Source organism: Hyperolius riggenbachi, chromosome 10 (assembly GCF_040937935.1).
Source record: "Hyperolius riggenbachi isolate aHypRig1 chromosome 10, aHypRig1.pri, whole genome shotgun sequence".
NCBI lineage: Eukaryota > Metazoa > Chordata > Amphibia > Anura > Hyperoliidae > Hyperolius > Hyperolius riggenbachi.
The window spans coordinates 268,468,127-268,486,281 of record NC_090655.1 but is presented as its reverse complement, the minus strand read 5'-3'; the positions used below and the strand labels follow the sequence as shown (position 1 = coordinate 268,486,281).

At 46.7% G+C, this 18,155-nt stretch overlaps 1 protein-coding gene across 1 annotated transcript in view; it reads left to right on the top strand.

The window, feature by feature from the left end:
* Nucleotides 1-333: 333 nt before the first annotated feature.
* LOC137535439 (zinc finger protein 84-like) overlaps nucleotides 334-18,155 on the top strand; it is a 68,205-nt gene continuing 50,383 nt past the window's right edge. Inside the window, exons 1-3 of the mRNA XM_068257271.1 lie at nucleotides 334-401; nucleotides 16,165-16,235; nucleotides 16,701-17,070. Coding sequence (XP_068113372.1) covers nucleotides 16,752-17,070 — 319 coding nt within the window. The 5' untranslated portion in view covers nucleotides 334-401; nucleotides 16,165-16,235; nucleotides 16,701-16,751. The remainder of the gene's footprint in view (nucleotides 402-16,164; nucleotides 16,236-16,700; nucleotides 17,071-18,155) is intronic.

Below are 18,155 nucleotides of genomic sequence, written 5' to 3'. Positions count from 1 at the left end.
CAAGGTGTAAAATGATGAGGGCATGGAGGAGGAGTTTGGTGGTGACAGAGGTCAGGAAAGGGTAGATATTGCAGATGTGACAGAGGTGGAAGTTGCAGGACTTTCTGAGGTTAGTATTTTTGTTATTCATTTTTATTGTTATAACTATATGTGATACAGTATGTCTGTAGATGAGGTTGTTGTGTAACAACAGAAAATGATAACAGCAATCAAAGTTATACAGTAATTATATTAATAATAGAATGCTGAGTGCAGGAGATTCTACAAACTGAGGCTGCAGTTAGTCTATTCTCCACTAGATGGTGATATCACACATAGGAAGTGATGTCACAGGGAAGAAGTGATGTACCGCAGCAGGAAGAAAAGTTGCAGGAAGTGGGGAGAGCACCTTGTTGGAAGAGGTAATTGTTGTTATATATTGGGCAGAGTAGAGGTCGGGCCCCGACCGTCGGGGTGAACATACTTGTTATATATTGGGCAGAGCAGAGGTCGGTTGGACATACTTGTTATATATTGGGCAGAGCAGAGGTCGGGGTGGGCATACTTGTTATATATTGGGCAGAGCAGAGGTCGGGGTGGACATACTTGTTATATATTGGGCAGAGCAGAGGTCGGGGTGGACTAACTTGTTATATATTGGGCAGAGCAGAGGTCGGGGTGGACATACTTGTTATATATTGGGCAGAGCAGAGGTCGGGGTGGACTAACTTGTTATATATTGGGCAGAGCAGAGGTCGGGGTGGACATACTTGTTATATATTGAGCAGAGCAGAGGTTGGGGTGGACATACTTGTTATATATTGGGCAGAGCAGAGGTTGGGGTGGACATACTTGTTTTATATTGGGCAGAGCAGAGGTCGGGTGGACATACTTGTTATATATTGGGCAGAGCAGAGGTCGGGGTGGTCATACTTGTTATATATTGGGCAGAGCAGAGGTCGGGGTGGACATACTTTTATATATTGGGCAGAGCAGAGGTCGGGGTGGACATACTTGTTTCATATTGGGCAGAGCAGAGGTCGGGGTGGACATACTTGTTATATATTGGGCAGAGCAGAGGTCGGGGTGGACATACTTGTTTTATATTGGGCAGAGCAGAGGTCGGGGTGGACATACTTGTTTTATATTGGGCAGAGCAGAGGTCGGGGTGGACATACTTGTTATAGATTGGGCAGAGCAGAGGTCGGGTGGACATACTTGTTATATATTGGGCAGAGCAGAGGTCGGGGTGGACATACTTGTTATATATTGGGCAGAGCAGAGGTCGGGGTGGTCATACTTGTTATATATTGGGCAGAGCAGAGGTCGGGGTGGACATACTTGTTATATATGGGGCAGAGCAGAGGTCGGGGTGGACTTACTTGTTATATATTGGGCAGAGCAGAGGTCGGGGTGGACATACTTGTTATATATTGGGCAGAGCAGAGGTCGGGGTGGACATACTTGTTATATATTGGGCAGAGCAGAGGTCGGGGTGGACATACTTGTTATATATTGGTCAGAGCAGAGGTTGGGGTGGACATACTTGTTATATATTGGGCAGAGCAGAGGTCGGGGTAGACATACTTGTTATATATTGGGCAGAGCAGAGGTCAGGGTGGACATACTTGTTATATATTGGGCAGAGCAGAGGTCGGGGTGGACATACTTGTTATATATTGGGCAGAGCAGAGGTCGGGGTGGTCATACTTGTTATATATTGGGCAGAGCAGAGGTCGGGGTGGACATACTTGTTATATATTGGGCAGAGCAGAGGTCGGGGTGGACATACTTGTTATATATGGGGCAGAGCAGAGGTCGGGGTGGGCATACTTGTTATATATTGGGCAGAGCGGAGGTCAGGGTGGACATGCTTGTTATATATTGGGCAGAGCAGAGGTCGGGGTGGTCATACTTGTTATATATTGGGCAGAGCAGAGGTCGGGGTGGACATACTTGTTATATATTGGGCAGAGCGGAGGTCGGGGTGGACATACTTGTTATATATTGGGCAGAGCAGAGGTCGGGGTGGACATACTTGTTATATATTGGGCAGAGCAGAGGTTGAGGTGGACATACTTGTTATATATTAGGCAGAGCAGAGGTCGGGGTGGACATAATAGTTATATATTGGGCAGAGCAGAGGTTGAGGTGGACATGCTTGTTATATATTGATTTTTATTGAAAAAATATATACAAAATATACAATACAATAAATAATAATTATATTCGTGATCAAAAGGATCACAAAAGCAAAACATACATAATCGATACATACATTGTATATCCTATACATAATGTATTAGCAACAATACTATGTACACAAGGTGATTAATTAGCCATATCACAAACTTGTATCAAGCAAAACAAAGGATTATAAATCCCTGAGCAGAAGAATACTCATTCAATCTACATTCAAAACCAGACAGGACAACAGGAAACATGAATCCATCGCCTACACCCAACAAGTGACAATCACCAGCAACAATAACCACTCATTCTGCCATTTATGCAGGAGGGGTAAACAAAGACACAAATATCAAAATCAACACAGGACAAACAAGGACACCCATAAGTTAGTTGGAGGGATAACTCCACTAATTATGTCTGCGGCCAATCATCAAAAAAGGTATGAAAAAATAAATCAAAAAACTGAAAAAGGGTGATAAGAAACAGAAAGCTCACCCAGAAGAGACGGAGATAGGCTAAGGAGGCCTGATGTTCTGCCACGCAAGAACCCAGGCACCTCTGCCCAAACTACGCCTTTCCAAGTCCCGGATCCTAGATACCTCACCCAGAATATTGCCTACCACCACCTGAACAGGAATGGTTTTATGCCTAAGTGGTACCTGACACCGTGCCAACCATGTGTGCTGCCTAACAACTAAGCTGACTAAGTATAAGGTGCATAAATCAAAACCCTGGTGGTGTCTGAATGCTCCATACGCCCACTCTGCGTAACTTAGACGCTCCAGAAAGGGAATACCTAGGCTTCCTCCCACCTGTTTATACACTTCAACGTTAAAAGGACAATGAAGTAGAAAGTGGTCCATGGATTCCTCAACACCACCACACTCCTCACGAGGACATCCACGTGCTTCCACCTTCAAGCACTTAACATTACTTCTAACGTAAAGCTTGCCATGAAAAGAGAGCCAAGCAATATCCCACAATTTATTTGGAATCCGCGGTGAATTAAGAAGTCGCAAACCCTCCTCCAATTTTACGCTTGGGCAATCTCTCAGGTACAGTGGCTCATGAAAGTATGAGTCTACCACCCGGCTCGTAAGGACACGCCTCTCGACCGATTTGATATCCTCCACAGTCAATCCCCACTGCCTTAATTTTCTCAAGCACATAACAACATAGGTCGGAAGATAGTCACGACGTGACGCCAGTCTCTTCACTGAACCACCACTTTCCCAACTCTTGAGGTAAGTCCCAAACCAGGTCCGAAAGATGCCTACCCAGTCAGGTGGGTTCTCTGCCAACATATTACCAAGATTGTGTTTAATAAAAATCAGAGTAAAGAAAACAATTGGGTTGACCATGTCTATGCCACCCTCCCGCCTGGCTCTGTAGGTGATGCTTCTACGCATGATGTTTAATCTATTTCCCCAGAGCATCTGGAAAAACAGATCACAGATCCTTGCATACAGAGATTGAGGCAAAACTGCAACATAGCTGACATATAAGAGGATTGGAACCAGATGGCTCTTGATCAGGTCCACCCTTTCCCTAAAGGTCAATTTCCAACCTTTCCATCGTGCTACTTTGGTGCTGACATCATTCAGCCTACTAACCCAATTTTGATGACCATAGTCACCAGGTCCAAATTCGATGCCAAGAATCTTGATTTTCGGCTGGGGCACGGGAAAGGAGCCAGGAAGTACAAAGCTCTCTCCATCATTCCCCATCCAGAAAATTTCACACTTGTCTGGATTGACTTGTGAGCCTGATGCTTCTGAGTACTCGGCAATCTCCGAGACTACCACCTCTGCTTCCTCTGCCTTAGAGATCACCACAGTCACATCATCAGCATAGGCCACAACCCTGAAGGGTGAGACACCAGGGATGCCCACAGGAACTCCACTGAGCGCACCGCCCTCCAACCTTCTCACGAAAGGATCGATAGCAAATACGTACAGGAGGGAGCTCAGCGGACAACCCTGACGCACACCAGAACTTACTTCAAAAGGTTCACCAACCCAGCCATTAATAAGCATGAAACTCTCTGCCCCTTTGTACAAAGTACGAATCCAATCAACAAACCCTCCCTGTAGGCCGTACACACAAAGTAGCCTCCATAGGTACTTATGGTTGACCCGATCAAAGGCTTTAGACTGATCCAGTGCCAGCAAATACTTTCCCCAGCCCTCAGCCCTGCAACGTTCCAGGACTTCCCGGACAGCCAAAAGTGCTGAGAAAGTACTTTTTCCTGAAATCGAGCAGTGCTGGTGGCGAGAAAGCACACATGTCGCCTGAGACAATCGCCAGAACAAAATTTTTGCCAGAATCTTCCTGTCGATGTTGAGAAGACTGATGGGGCGCCAGTTCTCAATTATCTCAGGATCTTTGCCTTTTGACAAAAGGATCACCGCTGACTGTCTCATGGATGGTGGTAACTCACCCTCAGCAAGACATTGATTAAAGAGCTCTGCCAATTGTGGTGCCAGAAATGACTTGAAAGCCCTGTAAAACTCGGCCGTCAACCCATCTGGACCAGGTGTCTTTTTGGGTGTGAGACTATCAATAGCTCTCACTACTTCTTCAGTGGTGATCTCTTCTGTCAGACATATGTCAGAAGCATCTGCATCACCCAGACCTGGAGTTGAGACCAAAAAGCTTTCCATCTTTGCTTGGTCAATTGGCTTTTCCCCAAGCAGATCAACATAAAAACTTCTAGCGACGGATAGGATTCCAAGCCTGGACTTTGCCACTGAACCCGATCCATCCCTGAGACCACTGACCGTTTTAAGGGCTGCACCTTGTCTGCAATTCAGATAGGGATCAGGCGAGTGGTATTTGCCATAATCCCTCTCCAAACACAGAGAGGACAGACGGTCATACTGTTGCTGCCTAAGTTGAGCCTTGACCTCAGAGATTTCCCCATGATCTCCGCCTTCCGAAACAAGAACTTCAAGCCTTTTCCTCAATCGTTGGTAAGCAACATATTTACCAATTTGTCTTTTCCTGGCTAGGTTCTTGAAAAGAGCAACAACACGTCTTTTGACTACCTCCCACCACTCCGACCTGTTGTCAAAGCAGTCCAGTATGGTAATCTGTGCCTGAAAAAATTCCTCAACAGATTGTCTTACACTCTCTTCCAGTAGCATAGACGAATTTAGTCTCCAGATACCCCTACCTCTGGGAGCAGCATCTGAAACATTCAGGTCCACCGATAGAATACAGTGATCCGAGAATTCCACTGCCTGTACCCTAGGGGCCGTGGCAGTGAAACGCTCTGTAACAAAAAACCTGTCTATCCTACTCTGACTATCTAATCTACGAAAGGTGTACCCAGTGAGGCCTGGTGAATGTCGAACGTGAACATCCACCAGACCAGCCTCACTAACTATCCTATTAAGAAATTTGCTGTCAGAACCCAGCTGAGTGTTGGTACCACTCCTGTCCATAACCCTAACAATGGTGTTGAAATCACCACCAAACACTACCGGCTGGGTCGTAAAAAGGAAAGGCCTGATCGCTGTAAAGAGGCACTTCCTCTCCCAGGCCGACTGGGGTGCATAGATATTAATTAATCTGAGGTCTTGCCCCCTCACAGCGACGTCTAGGACCAGACATCTCCCCATCTCCACCTCAACCACTCGCCGGCAAGTTACCATACCAGTAAAAAGCACCGCCACACCACTGTAAGGCTCAGCCGCAAGAGACCAAAAACTCGGACCGGACCTCCAGTCCCTCTTGGCCAGATGGATATCGGCCAAAGAGGTGAGCCTAGTCTCCTGCAAAAACAAAATGTCAGCATCAAACTCACTGAGAAAAAATAAGGCTAGTTTACGAGCTCTTACTGATTTTATACTGGAAACATTAATGGTTGCCAGTTTCAATGGTGGGGAAACAGCCATTTGAGTGTTTAAGGTAGAATCCCTCCAACTTACTTCACTAAGGACAAAAAAAAAGAGAAAAACACAAGACAGAGACAACATTAGGATGTATTCTTCTGCCCAGAATCTGATGTGTCCATACCCTCTTCAGAGGGCGGATCTGCTTGTTCACTATTCAAAGCACTGAATCTGTTAGACAAATGAATGCCTTGTCTTTTAACAGCGGTCTCATACTGTTTTTGCAACCGTCTTTCCTTCAAGGTTTTCGGTTTATGCTTTTTTACATACTTAAGTCTGTTTTCCAAATATAATAGTTCATCTGCCGGTAAATCTTCCCACTCGACAGACATCAACGGCTCTCTCTCTGTTGAGGGAGGAACCGCAGATGTTTCAGAAGGTGATATTGGACCAGGGGGATCTGACAAAGGACCAGGGACGGAAAGTTCATCAGGAGGGACAGGGGGTGGAACAGGAGGGACAGGGTTAACAGGAGGGGGAGGTAAGGGAGAGGTTTCAGGGGGATCAGTTGAAGAAGGGGAAGAAGTTTTGGGACGAGGCCCAGGTTTCGGAGTTGATTGGGGCAATGGCCCCTCACCATCTCTGTGAGATGAATTTTTCTTAGGTCCCTTTTCCCTGGGACCCATGTGAGACTCAGGATGAGGGACATCAGTGGCTTTCCTTTTTGGGCCTTCAGCCTCGGACAAATTCTGGGAGAGAGTGCCCGCTCCCCTCCTCACATTCCCAGCACGACCTCTCCCCCTGGCCCTCTTCACCGTATGCCACAGTTCCTCGGAGGCCCCATCAGCAGACGCCGTTTCAGGGGGGAGCACAGTCGTTGGGTTTACAATAGGTTCAGACACAGGATTTGACACATCGGGAAGGGTGACAGGGGAGACAGACTGAGAGGACTGCACAATGGGAAGGTTAAGGGCATACGACTGTACTCCCTCCTCTTCCATCTTTACCAACAAGGCCTCCTTCACTGCGGCAGGCAGGTTTTCCCAGGAGTTTGGGCACACACTGTATGGATGGCCAAAACTGTGGCACAAATTACATTTAATGTTTTTACAATCCTTCGCGTCATGCCCAAACTCCTGGCAAAGACCACACCGGGGCTGCTTACAGCCATAGCTGTAGTGTCCCCTCCCCCCACAACGGTTGCAGACCCTAGGCTGACCCGGGTAGAAAACTGAGATCTTGTCTCTCCCGATCAGAGCAGATCTGGGCACGTGACAATATACTCCATTTTTATATCTCATTTTTATCGGGATCTCATAACCGCCCCACCAGATACCCAGGTCATCCAGGATCCTCTGTGGACGGGACACCACATCTACATAGTGAGAGAGCCAGAGGATAACGTCTTGTACTGGGATGGACTCATTGTACACTACGACGGTAGCTTTCCTCTCCAGGGGTTGCCGAGACACATACGATGCAACAAAATTCTTCCACTCTGCTCTCCTTCTATCCTTCTCTTCCATGAAAAACTCTTGCCCCCCTGAAGTCAGAAAGCTGACGTCGTAGTACTCAGGGGGGTCACCAGGTGCAATGATCGCATAAATGTCCTGGGCCTTTACACCCGTGTCAAGGAGAAGGCGGACGAAGTCCTGCTTTCCCAGGATCCGGGACTCCCCAATCCATTTCAAACGGACCACATTCCTCCTTCCCCCCAACACGGATGCATCCTCCCCCTGTTCCAAGGGAGCGGGCACTCTCTTACCACCTGCAACACCACCTCCCACCCCACCCCCCGCCACCCGGGCATACGAGACTGGTTTGTTGACCGGTAACTTAGGTACCACGACAGGTACCGTAGCTTTCCCACCTCTTGTAATGGAGGCTACACTAGGGATGGAAGAGGAAGCTGCTTGCTTTATAGACGGATGACATTCCCCTACCCCATTAATAATCTCCATAAGGATTTCATTACCATTGATGTCATAACAGAAAAGAACTTCATTTCTGATTAAAAATCTGAGATCGGTTGTTTTGAAATCCGCCTGAATGCCTAAACTAGAGTCACCCAGTCCTACTGAGGTAATTTTGCTTAGGTCAACATTATCTGGTAAAGAAAAAAAATCAACAGTTTTGCAGGTTTTAGCTTCTAGTACATACAACACATTTGGTTCAAAAACATACCGCTTGTTGCCGGCTATAAAATCACCAATTACTTTTTCGCACATGAAATCGGTATTTCTAGCATCATGCTGGGATGCTAGCGCTTTGTCAGGTGAATCAGGTACCACAAGAGAAACACCTTTTACTTCCAAAGACTTCTCGTCAGGAATCACCTTATTGTTTCCATCATCTTTTGTGTCAGTAGAGTCTGGAGTCAGTACCGACCTTTTTACAACTACCGTCTGTACATCACCAAAAATGGTGTCCACTGTGTTAATTTCAAGGCTGACAGCAGTTGTGGCCGATTCCGACCCCCGACTCCCACCGGACTCCACAAGAGGTTCACCACAATCATTATTCTTATTTACAATATTTACAGGCTGCACATTACTATCTGCTGGAACAGTGCTATCAATAACGTCACTGGGTAATGTATTAGCAATGGGCTGCTTTCCAACCTGCACAGATATATTACTGTTTGTAGCAATGTCAGTGGGGGGCAGCACAGCGCTATCACTCCCCTTTACAGGTGTATCCATGTGACCTGCAGCACACTCCCTCTTACCTCCGCTGCCAGGCTCACAGGATTCCTTCAATACATCATCTCCCCCACTGCTGCCAGTTCCAGTGACATTGCTGCTGCTGCTAATTCCACCATCCACAGCAGCAGGGACGCACAGTACCTTACTTCCGGTGACGTCACTTCCGGGTTTGCAACTTCCTGTGACGTCACTTCCGGTTTTCGCCAGGCGCTTCCCTGCTGGTCCAGCCCTCGTGCTCTCCACAGTAGACGGTTGTGGAGCGCAGGGCTGCTTGCGGGCGCCATGTTTCTTCTGTACTGTAAGTTTGTACCCCCATCTCCTTTTCTTTGCTGCTCTAGGGAGCGATGCACGGATCTCCTCCTTTGTTTCCTCCTCAGCGCCAGGCACTTCCCCCATACTCTCTGTACAGGGCTGTAGTTCTGTAGGGGCTGCTGGGGGCACATCTGGACATACAGGCACTTCACCCATATTATCTGTACAGGGCTGTAGTTCTGCAGGGGCTGCTGGGGGCACATCTGGACATACAGGGACATCACAGCTTTCACTGTCAGCGCTCCTTCCATCCACAGTAAGCACATCAGACTGCACAGGCTTCTCCCCCACATCTTTCATTTGGGTAACATCAGCATCCTGGACTTTGCACACAGCAGGAACACCTCCATCTCCATCAGCTTTCACAGCAGTAGGCACCACACCAGGGGGTTGAGCGATGGGGTTTTCAGACACAGCTGGATCATTCTGCTGCACTTCACTGGCCCCAGCTCCCTCCGCACTTCTCAGGGTCACCTCCATCTCCTCCACCGGCCCACACGGGTTTTCACAGGGATTACCCTCCACCCTTTCCGCAGGACTCACGGTTTGGAGTTTTTGGGATGCCTCAGCTCTCACATCAGGTGCAGGGATTGCTCTCTCCATAGCCTGTTTTGTTGCTTGCTGACGGAACCGGGTAGCATTTCGGTAGGTCTCCCGAAAGGGTCCACCTTTCTCCTCCAGCTCCACCACCACTTTTTGCTGTTCGTTCACCTTTCTTTGCAGTTCTGCAGTCACCGGATCTGTTTGAAGGAACTCCGGTCTCCATCTCACTCCAAATCGACTGATCCGTTCCTTTAGCTGCATTTCCAGTTGGTCACACAAATGTGAATGATAGCACATTGCCTTATTCCAGGCCACCACATCCGCCACAACATCTCTGTAAACCGCTTCACGGATATTCCCCCCTGCCCCTAGGTACGACAGGTCAGGGGGGGCATGAGCCAGCTGCTCCATTGCTGGAAGCAGCTGGCTAGTGTAGAGAGGGCCCCTGCAGGCCAAGGCCTAAGCAGGGACCTCAGGAGTCTCCAAGCCCAAAACCAAGCACAGAACTGGGCTAGGTATAAGCCGGTTATGCTGCTCTCTGGATCTCAACAGGAGCTCCCCAACACACGTCTGCTCTGGTGCACAGACTTGTTATATATTGGGCAGAGCAGAGGTCGGGATGGTCATACTTGTTATATAATGGGCAGAGCAGAGGTTGGGGTGGACATACTTGTTATATATTGGGCAGAGCAGAGGTCGGGGTGGACATACTTGTTATATATCGGGCAGAGCAGAGGTCGGGGTGGACATACTTGTTATATATTGGGCAGAGCAGAGGTCGGGGTGGACATACTTGTTATATATTGGGCAGTGCAGAGGTTGGGGTGGACATACTTGTTATATATTGGGCAGAGCAGAGGTCGGGGGGGACATACTTGTTATATATTGGGCAGAGCGGAGGTCAGGGTGGACATACTTGTTATATATTGGGCAGAGCAGAGGTTGGGGAGGACATACTTGTTACATATTGATTTTTGTTGAAAAAAATATATACAAAATATACAATACAATAAATAATAATGATATTTGTGATCAAAAGAATCACAAAAGCAAAACATACATAATGGATATATACATTGTATATCCTATACATAATGTATTAGCAACAATACTATTGACACAAGGTGATTAATTATCCATATCACAAACTTGTATCAAGCAAAACAAAAGGATTATAAATCCTTGAGCAGAAGAATACTCATTCAATCTACATTCAAAACCAGACAGGACAACAGGAAACATGAATCCATCACCTACACCCAACAAGTGACTATCACCAGAAACAATAACCACTCATTCTGCCATTTATGCAGGAGGGGTAAACAAAGACAAAAATATCAAAATCAACACAGGACAAACAAGGACACCCATAAGTTAGTTGGAGGGATAACTCCACTAATTATGTCTGCGGCCAATCATCAAAAAAGGTATGAAAAAAAATCAAAAAACTGAAAAAGGGTGATAAGAAACAGAAAGCTCACCCAGAAGAGACGGAGATAGGCTAAGGAGGCCTGATGTTCTGCCACGCAAGAACCCAGGCACCTCTGCCCAAACTACGCCTCTCCAAGTCCCGGATCCTAGATACCTCACCCAGAATATTGCCTACCACCACCTGAACAGGAATGGTTTTATGCCTAAGTGGTACCTGACACCGTGCCAACCATGTGTGCTGCCTAACAACTAAGCTGACTAAGTATAAGGTGCATAAATCAAAACCCTGGTGGTGTCTGAATGCTCCATACGCCCACTCTGCGTAACTTAGACGCTCCAGAAAGGGAATACCTAGGCTTCCTCCCACCTGTTTATACCCTTCAACGTTAAAAGGACAATGAAGTAGAAAGTGGTCCATGGATTCCTCAACACCACCACACTCCTCACGAGGACATCCACGTGCTTCCACCTTCAGACACTTAACATTACCTCTAACGTAAAGCTTGCCATGAAAAGAGAGCCAAGCAATATCCCACAATTTATTTGGAATCCGCGGTAAATTAAGAAGTCGCAAACCCTCCTCCAATATTACGCTTGGGCAATCTCTCAGGTACAGTGGCTCATGAAAGTATGAGTCTACCACCCGGCTCGTAAGGACACGCCTCTCGACCGATTTGATATCCTCCACAGTCAATCCCCACTGCCTTAATTTTCTCAAGCACATAACAACATAGGTCGGAAGATAGTCACGACGTGACGCCAGTCACTTCACTGAACCACCACTTTCCCAACTCTTGAGGTAAGTCCCAAACCAGGTCCGAAAGATGCCTACCCAGTCAGGTGGGTTCTCTGCAAACATATTACCAAGATTGTGTTTAATAAAAATCAGAGTAAAGAAAACAATTGGGTTGACCATGTCTATGCCACCCTCCCGCCTGGCTCTGTAGGTGATGCTTCTATGCATGATGTTTAATCTATTTCCCCAGAGCATCTGGAAAAACAGATCACAGATCCTTGCATACAGAGATTGAGGCAAAACTGCAACATAGCTGACATATAAGAGGATTGGAACCAGATGGCTCTTGATCAGGTCCACCCTTTCCCTAAAGGTCAATTTCCAACCTTTCCATCGTGCTACTTTGGTGCTGACATCATTCAGCCTACTAACCCAATTTTGATGACCATAGTCACCAGGTCCAAATTCGATGCCAAGAATCTTGATTTTCGGCTGGGGCACGGGAAAGGAGCCAGGAAGTACAAAGCTCTCTCCATCATTCCCCATCCAGAAAATTTCACACTTGTCTGGATTGACTTGTGAGCCTGATGCTTCTGAGTACTCGGCAATCTCCGAGACTACCACCTCTGCTTCCTCTGCCTTAGAGATCACCACAGTCACATCCGCATAGGCCACAACCCTGAAGGGTGAGACACCAGGGATGCCCACAGGAACTCCACTGAGCGCACCGCTCTCCAACCTTCTCACGAAAGGATCGATCACAAATACGTACAGGAGGGAGCTCAGCGGACAACCCTGACGCACACCAGAACTTACTTCAAAAGGTTCGCCAACCCAGCCATTAATAAGCATGAAACTCTCTGCCCCTTTGTACAAAGTACGAATCCAATCAACAAAACCTCCCTGTAGGCCGTACACACAAAGTAGCCTCCATAGGTACTTATGGTTGACCCGATCAAAGGCTTTAGACTGATCCAGTGCCAGCAAATACTTTCCCCAGCCCTCAGCCCTGCAACGTTCCAGGACTTCCCAGACAGCCAAAAGTGCTGAGAAAGTACTTTTTCCTGAAATCGAGCAGTGCTGGTGGCGAGAAAGCACACATGTCGCCCGAGACAATCGCCGGAACAAAATTTTCGCTAGAATCTTCCTGTCGATGTTGAGAAGACTGATGGGGCGCCAGTTCTCAATTATCTCAGGATCTTTGCCTTTTGACAAAAGGATCACCGCTGATGGTCTCATGGATGGTGGTAACTCACCCTCAGCAAGACATTGATTAAAGAGCTCTGCCAATTGTGGTGCCAGTAATGACTTGAAAGCCCTGTAAAACTCGGCCGTCAACCCATCTGGACCAGGTGTCTTTTTGGGTGTGAGACTATCAATAGCTCTCACTACTTCTTCAGTGGTGATCTCTTCTGTCAGACATCTGTCAGAAGCATCTGCATCACCCAGACCTGGAGTTGAGACCAAAAAGCTTTCCATCTTTGCTTGGTCAATTGGCTTTTCCCCAAGCAGATCAACATAAAAACTTCTAGCGACGGATAGGATTCCAAGCCTGGACTTTGCCACCGAACCCAATCCATCCCTGAGAGACCACTGATCGTTTTAAGGGCTGCACCTTGTCTGCAATTCAGATAGGGATCAGGCGAGTGGTATTTGCCATAATCCCTCTCCAAACACAGAGAGGACAGACGGTCATACTGTTGCTGCCTAAGTACTTGTTATATATTTATATCTATATACTTGTTATATATTGGGCAGAGCAGAGGTCGGGGTGGGCATACTTGTTATATATTGAGCAGAGCAGAGGTCGGGGTGGATATACTTGTTATATATTGGGCAGAGCAGAGGTCGGGGTGGACATACTTGTTACAGTATATATTGGGCAGAGCAGAGGTCGGGGTGGACATACTTGTTATATATTGGGCAGAGCAGAGGTCGGGGTGGACATACTTGTTATATATTGGGCAGATCAGAGGTCGGGGTGGGCATTCTTGTTATATATTGGGCAGAGCAGAGGTCGGGGTGGGCATTCTTGTTATATATTGGGCAGAGAAGAGGTCGGGGTGGGCATACTTGTTATATATTGGGCAGAGCAGAGGTCAGTGTGGACATACTTGTTATATATTGGGCAGAGCAGAGGTCAGGGTGGACATACTTGTTATATATTGGGCAGAGCAGAGGTCACGGTGGACATACTTGTTCTATATTGTGCAGACCAGAGGTCAGGGTGGACATACTTGTTATATATTGGGCAGAGCAGAGATCGGGTAGACATACTTGTTATATAGTGGGCAGAGCAGAGATCATGGTGGACATACTTGTTATATATTGGGCAGAGCAGAGGTTGGGGTGGATATACTTGTTATATATTGGGCAGAGCAGAGGTCAGGGTGTACATACTTGTTATATATTGGGCAGAGCAGAGGTTGGGGTGGTCATACTTGTTATATATTGGGCAGAGCAAAGGTCGGGGTGGACATACTTTATATATTGGGCAATGCAGCGGTTGAGGTGGACATACTTGTTGTATATTGGGCAGAGCAGAGGCCGGGGTGGACACACTTGTTATATAGTGGGCAGAGCAGAGGTCATGGTGGACATACTTGTTATATATTGGACAGAACAGAGGTCAGGCTGGACATACTTGTTATATATTGGGCAGAGCAGAGGTTGAGGTGTACATACTTGTTAGATATTGGGCAGAGCAGAGGTTGGGGTGGACACACTTGTTATATATTGGGCAGAGCAGAGGTCAGGGTGGACATACTTGTTATATATTGGGCAGAGCAGAGGTCGGGGTGGACATACTTGTTATATATTGGGCAGAGCAGAGGTCGGGGTGACATACTTGTTATATATTGGGCAGAGCAGAGGTCGGGGTGGACATACTTGTTATATATTGGGCAGAGCAGAGGTCGGGGTGACATACTTGTTATATATTGGGCAGAGCAGAGGTCGGGGTGGACATACTTGTTATATATTGGGCAGAGCAGAGGTCAGGGGGACATACTTGTTATATATTGGGCAGAGCAGAGGTCGGGTGGACATACTTGTTATATATTGGGCAGAGCAGAGGCCGGGGTGGACATACTTGTTATATATTGGGCAGAGCAGAGGTCGGGGTGACATACTTGTTATATATTGGGCAGAGCAGAGGTCGGGGTGGACATACTTGTTATATATTGGGCAGAGCAGAGGTCAGGGGGACATACTTGTTATATATTGGGCAGAGCAGAGGTCGGGTGGACATACTTGTTATATATTGGGCAGAGCAGAGGTCGGGGTGGACATACTTGTTATATATTGGGCAGAGCAGAGGTCGGGGTGGACATACTTTGTTACAGAGGAGGTCATAGTACACCTGTCACTATCCTGATCACATTTGGTCTCAACTACAAATTTTAAGAAATTAAGGACCTCGGTGGCAGCACTAAAATTGTACACCAGGAGACTCAAGGTCCATACGCACGTCGGATTTTTTTAAACGACCCGTCGTTTGGACGTCTCGTTGTTCAGTCGTCCGGACGTCAAATCGTGTGTGTGTACAGTCCGACGTTCAGCTGATAAGACTGGTCTTGAGTGATCCGCGTGACGGTTCGCTCAAGACCAGTCTTATCAACTGAACGATGGACTGTACACACGCCCAATTTGATGTCCGGACGACTGAACGACGGGTCGTTTAAAAAAAATCCGCTGTGTGTATGGACCTTTAGGTACGGTGTTTGCTTCAGCTACTACCTCTACTCAATTGCTAAACTTATCTGTTTGGTGGCATGGCTAGTAACTGCTGAGACCCCTATTTCTTGCAATGGAAGTGGCTATTTTTCTATGGAGATTCCCTTTGGTGCCCCTAAATTAGACTAGTGCTGACTATAGTTGTCATCTCCTCTTCCTAGTATTAATTCAGCTCAGTCATATGATAGAGACGGGACAGCATGTCCATCCAGTATAGCCATATTATATACTGAAGGATAATTGCCATTATCCTTCAGTGTATATATAATCCCCCACCCCATTAATTCCATTTCTTTCCCAGCATAGCCATGTCCCCCTGTGTCCCCCAGCATTGCCATTATCCTCCAGTATACAATGTCCCCCCACTGCAGTAATGCCATTTCTTTCCCAGTATAGCCGTGTCTCCCAACATTGCCATTATTCTCCAGTATGTAATGTCCCAATTCCAGTAATCCCCCCCCCCCACTCTGTGTCCCCCAGCATTGGCAACATCCTCCAGTATGTAATGTAATTTTATTTGAGGGACACAACAAGCAGAAGATTCTGGAAGTCATCAGGAAGATGACAGGAGAGGTGCTGGGAATTATGGAAATTATCCAGTAACAAGAAGGGGAGTGTCTGGGAGGTGACTGTATCATTGTTCTCCTGTTGAGTTCCTATACGGTGTCAGAATGTCACCGTCTATTTCTCCATGCAGGAGTGGCAGTATAGCGAAGGACCTCTACAAGGATGGCATGATGGAGAAACCGCTGCCCCTCACATCACCAGGTAAGATGAGACATTAATTTCATACAAATGGAGAGAGCAGTGCTTGGGGTCCTCCTAGCTCCCCCCATAATCTGCTAAACACATAGGGACAATGCATTCAGTTAGTGTGTATGCTTTCCACAGATGTATCCAGTAACAGAAGCCCACCAGAGAGGTATACAGGTCCTCTTTATTCCCAGGATTGCCCACCTAGATCCCCCATCATCTGATACACACATAGAGACAATGTATTCAGTCAGTGTGTGTTTCCTACAGATGTATCCAGTAACAGAAACCCACCAGAGTGATGTACAGGTCCTCTTTATTGTAAAGATTGTCCACAGGAAGACCGTGCCATCCCCCACCATTATCATGTAGATGGGGCTAAAAGTCCCCAGAGACCACAAGCTGTGTGACATTGTTTATTTCTGCATATGCTCTTATCTGTGTTCACAATTTAAATTATCTCTCATTTCTTGCACTCAGGCCGGAAATCTGATATGTATAAATGCTGGAGTTACAGAGGAAGAAGAAGAGATGTATGTGAGAAGTGATCAGCAGTCTATGGAGGAGGGTGACATGATGAGGATAAATAAAGAGGAAGAAGAAGAGACGAATGTGAGGAGTGACCAGCAGTCTATGGAGGAGAGTGACATGATGAGGATAAATAAAGAGGAAGAAGAAGAGACGTATGTGAGGAGTGATCAGCAGTATGCGGAGGTTGGAGATGTGATGGGGACAATTAAAGAAGAAGAGGAGGAGGAGATAGATATAAGGAGTGATCAGCAGTCTGCGGAGGTTGGAGATGTGATGGGGACAATTAAAGTGGAGGACTCTCTTGCAGAGGGCAGAGCAGGTGAGTCAATGCGGTATTTAGGCACAGCCATTCCAGGCTTGCACCTGGGGCGCCACCAAGTTCCACTTTCTGCCCTTTCATGCTCCCGTAATGTGGATCCTTTAAAGTGTAACTGTCGGGTATAAAATCAAAAATCAATTCTTAATTTTTTCTGGTAAACAAGTCATACGGATTCTAACCAGGCAATGCAAAAGTTAAAATCTCTATCACTTTTCTTATTTATAAACGATCATTCCCCAGTCTACCTGACTCTTATTTGGTACGTTGCCACACAAAGGAAGTTGCAGGGCATGCTGGGTTTTCCTTTTTTGCTTCTGTACATTAGTTAAGTCTGAGGGGAAATTAATAAGCAAAAAGAGACAACTCCGCATGCCCTGCAACTTCCTTTCTGCGGCAATGTACCAAATAAGAGTCAGGTAAACTGGGGAATGATCATTTATAAACAAGAAAAGTAATAGAGATTTTAACTTTTGGATTGCCTGATTAGTATTCCTATTACTTGTTTACCAGATAAAAATAAAGAATTGATTTTTTATTTTATGCCCGACAGTTACACTTTAAGCTATGGGAGCTCTGTGGAGTCACTTGTTGGCTGTTTACTCTTCCCCCCGCCACATGATTGGTTCAGTTGGCCGGCCATTTAGAGGCAAAGTTATGATGATTCTGCAGTTAGAAGAGGCCCCGCCCCCTTACATATGTAGCCAGTGTAGAGCAGTCTCATGGGCTGTGAGATAGAGAGTAATGCGCCCCCTGCAGGCAGCTTTCAGCCTGGCTCCCAGAGAGGATGAGGAAGTTTTGCAATATATACACATATATTCATCACATTAGCCCCCTCTAAAGTTGGTAATAGGGATCAAACACTCCTAAGAGAAGCAGCAGCACTGATTTTATGTTGTGATGCCATGTGGCCACCAGGCCTTACTGACTACATGGATCTGTCTTCCTTGCTACACCCTTACCCTAAAACACACTGCTGACTATTCCAGCCAGATTCTCTGCTCTGCATGACCTGACCTATATTCATCATGGAATATTATGTTAGTGGCTTTTATAATTACCTTCAATACATAAAAGGAGTGCTGGCA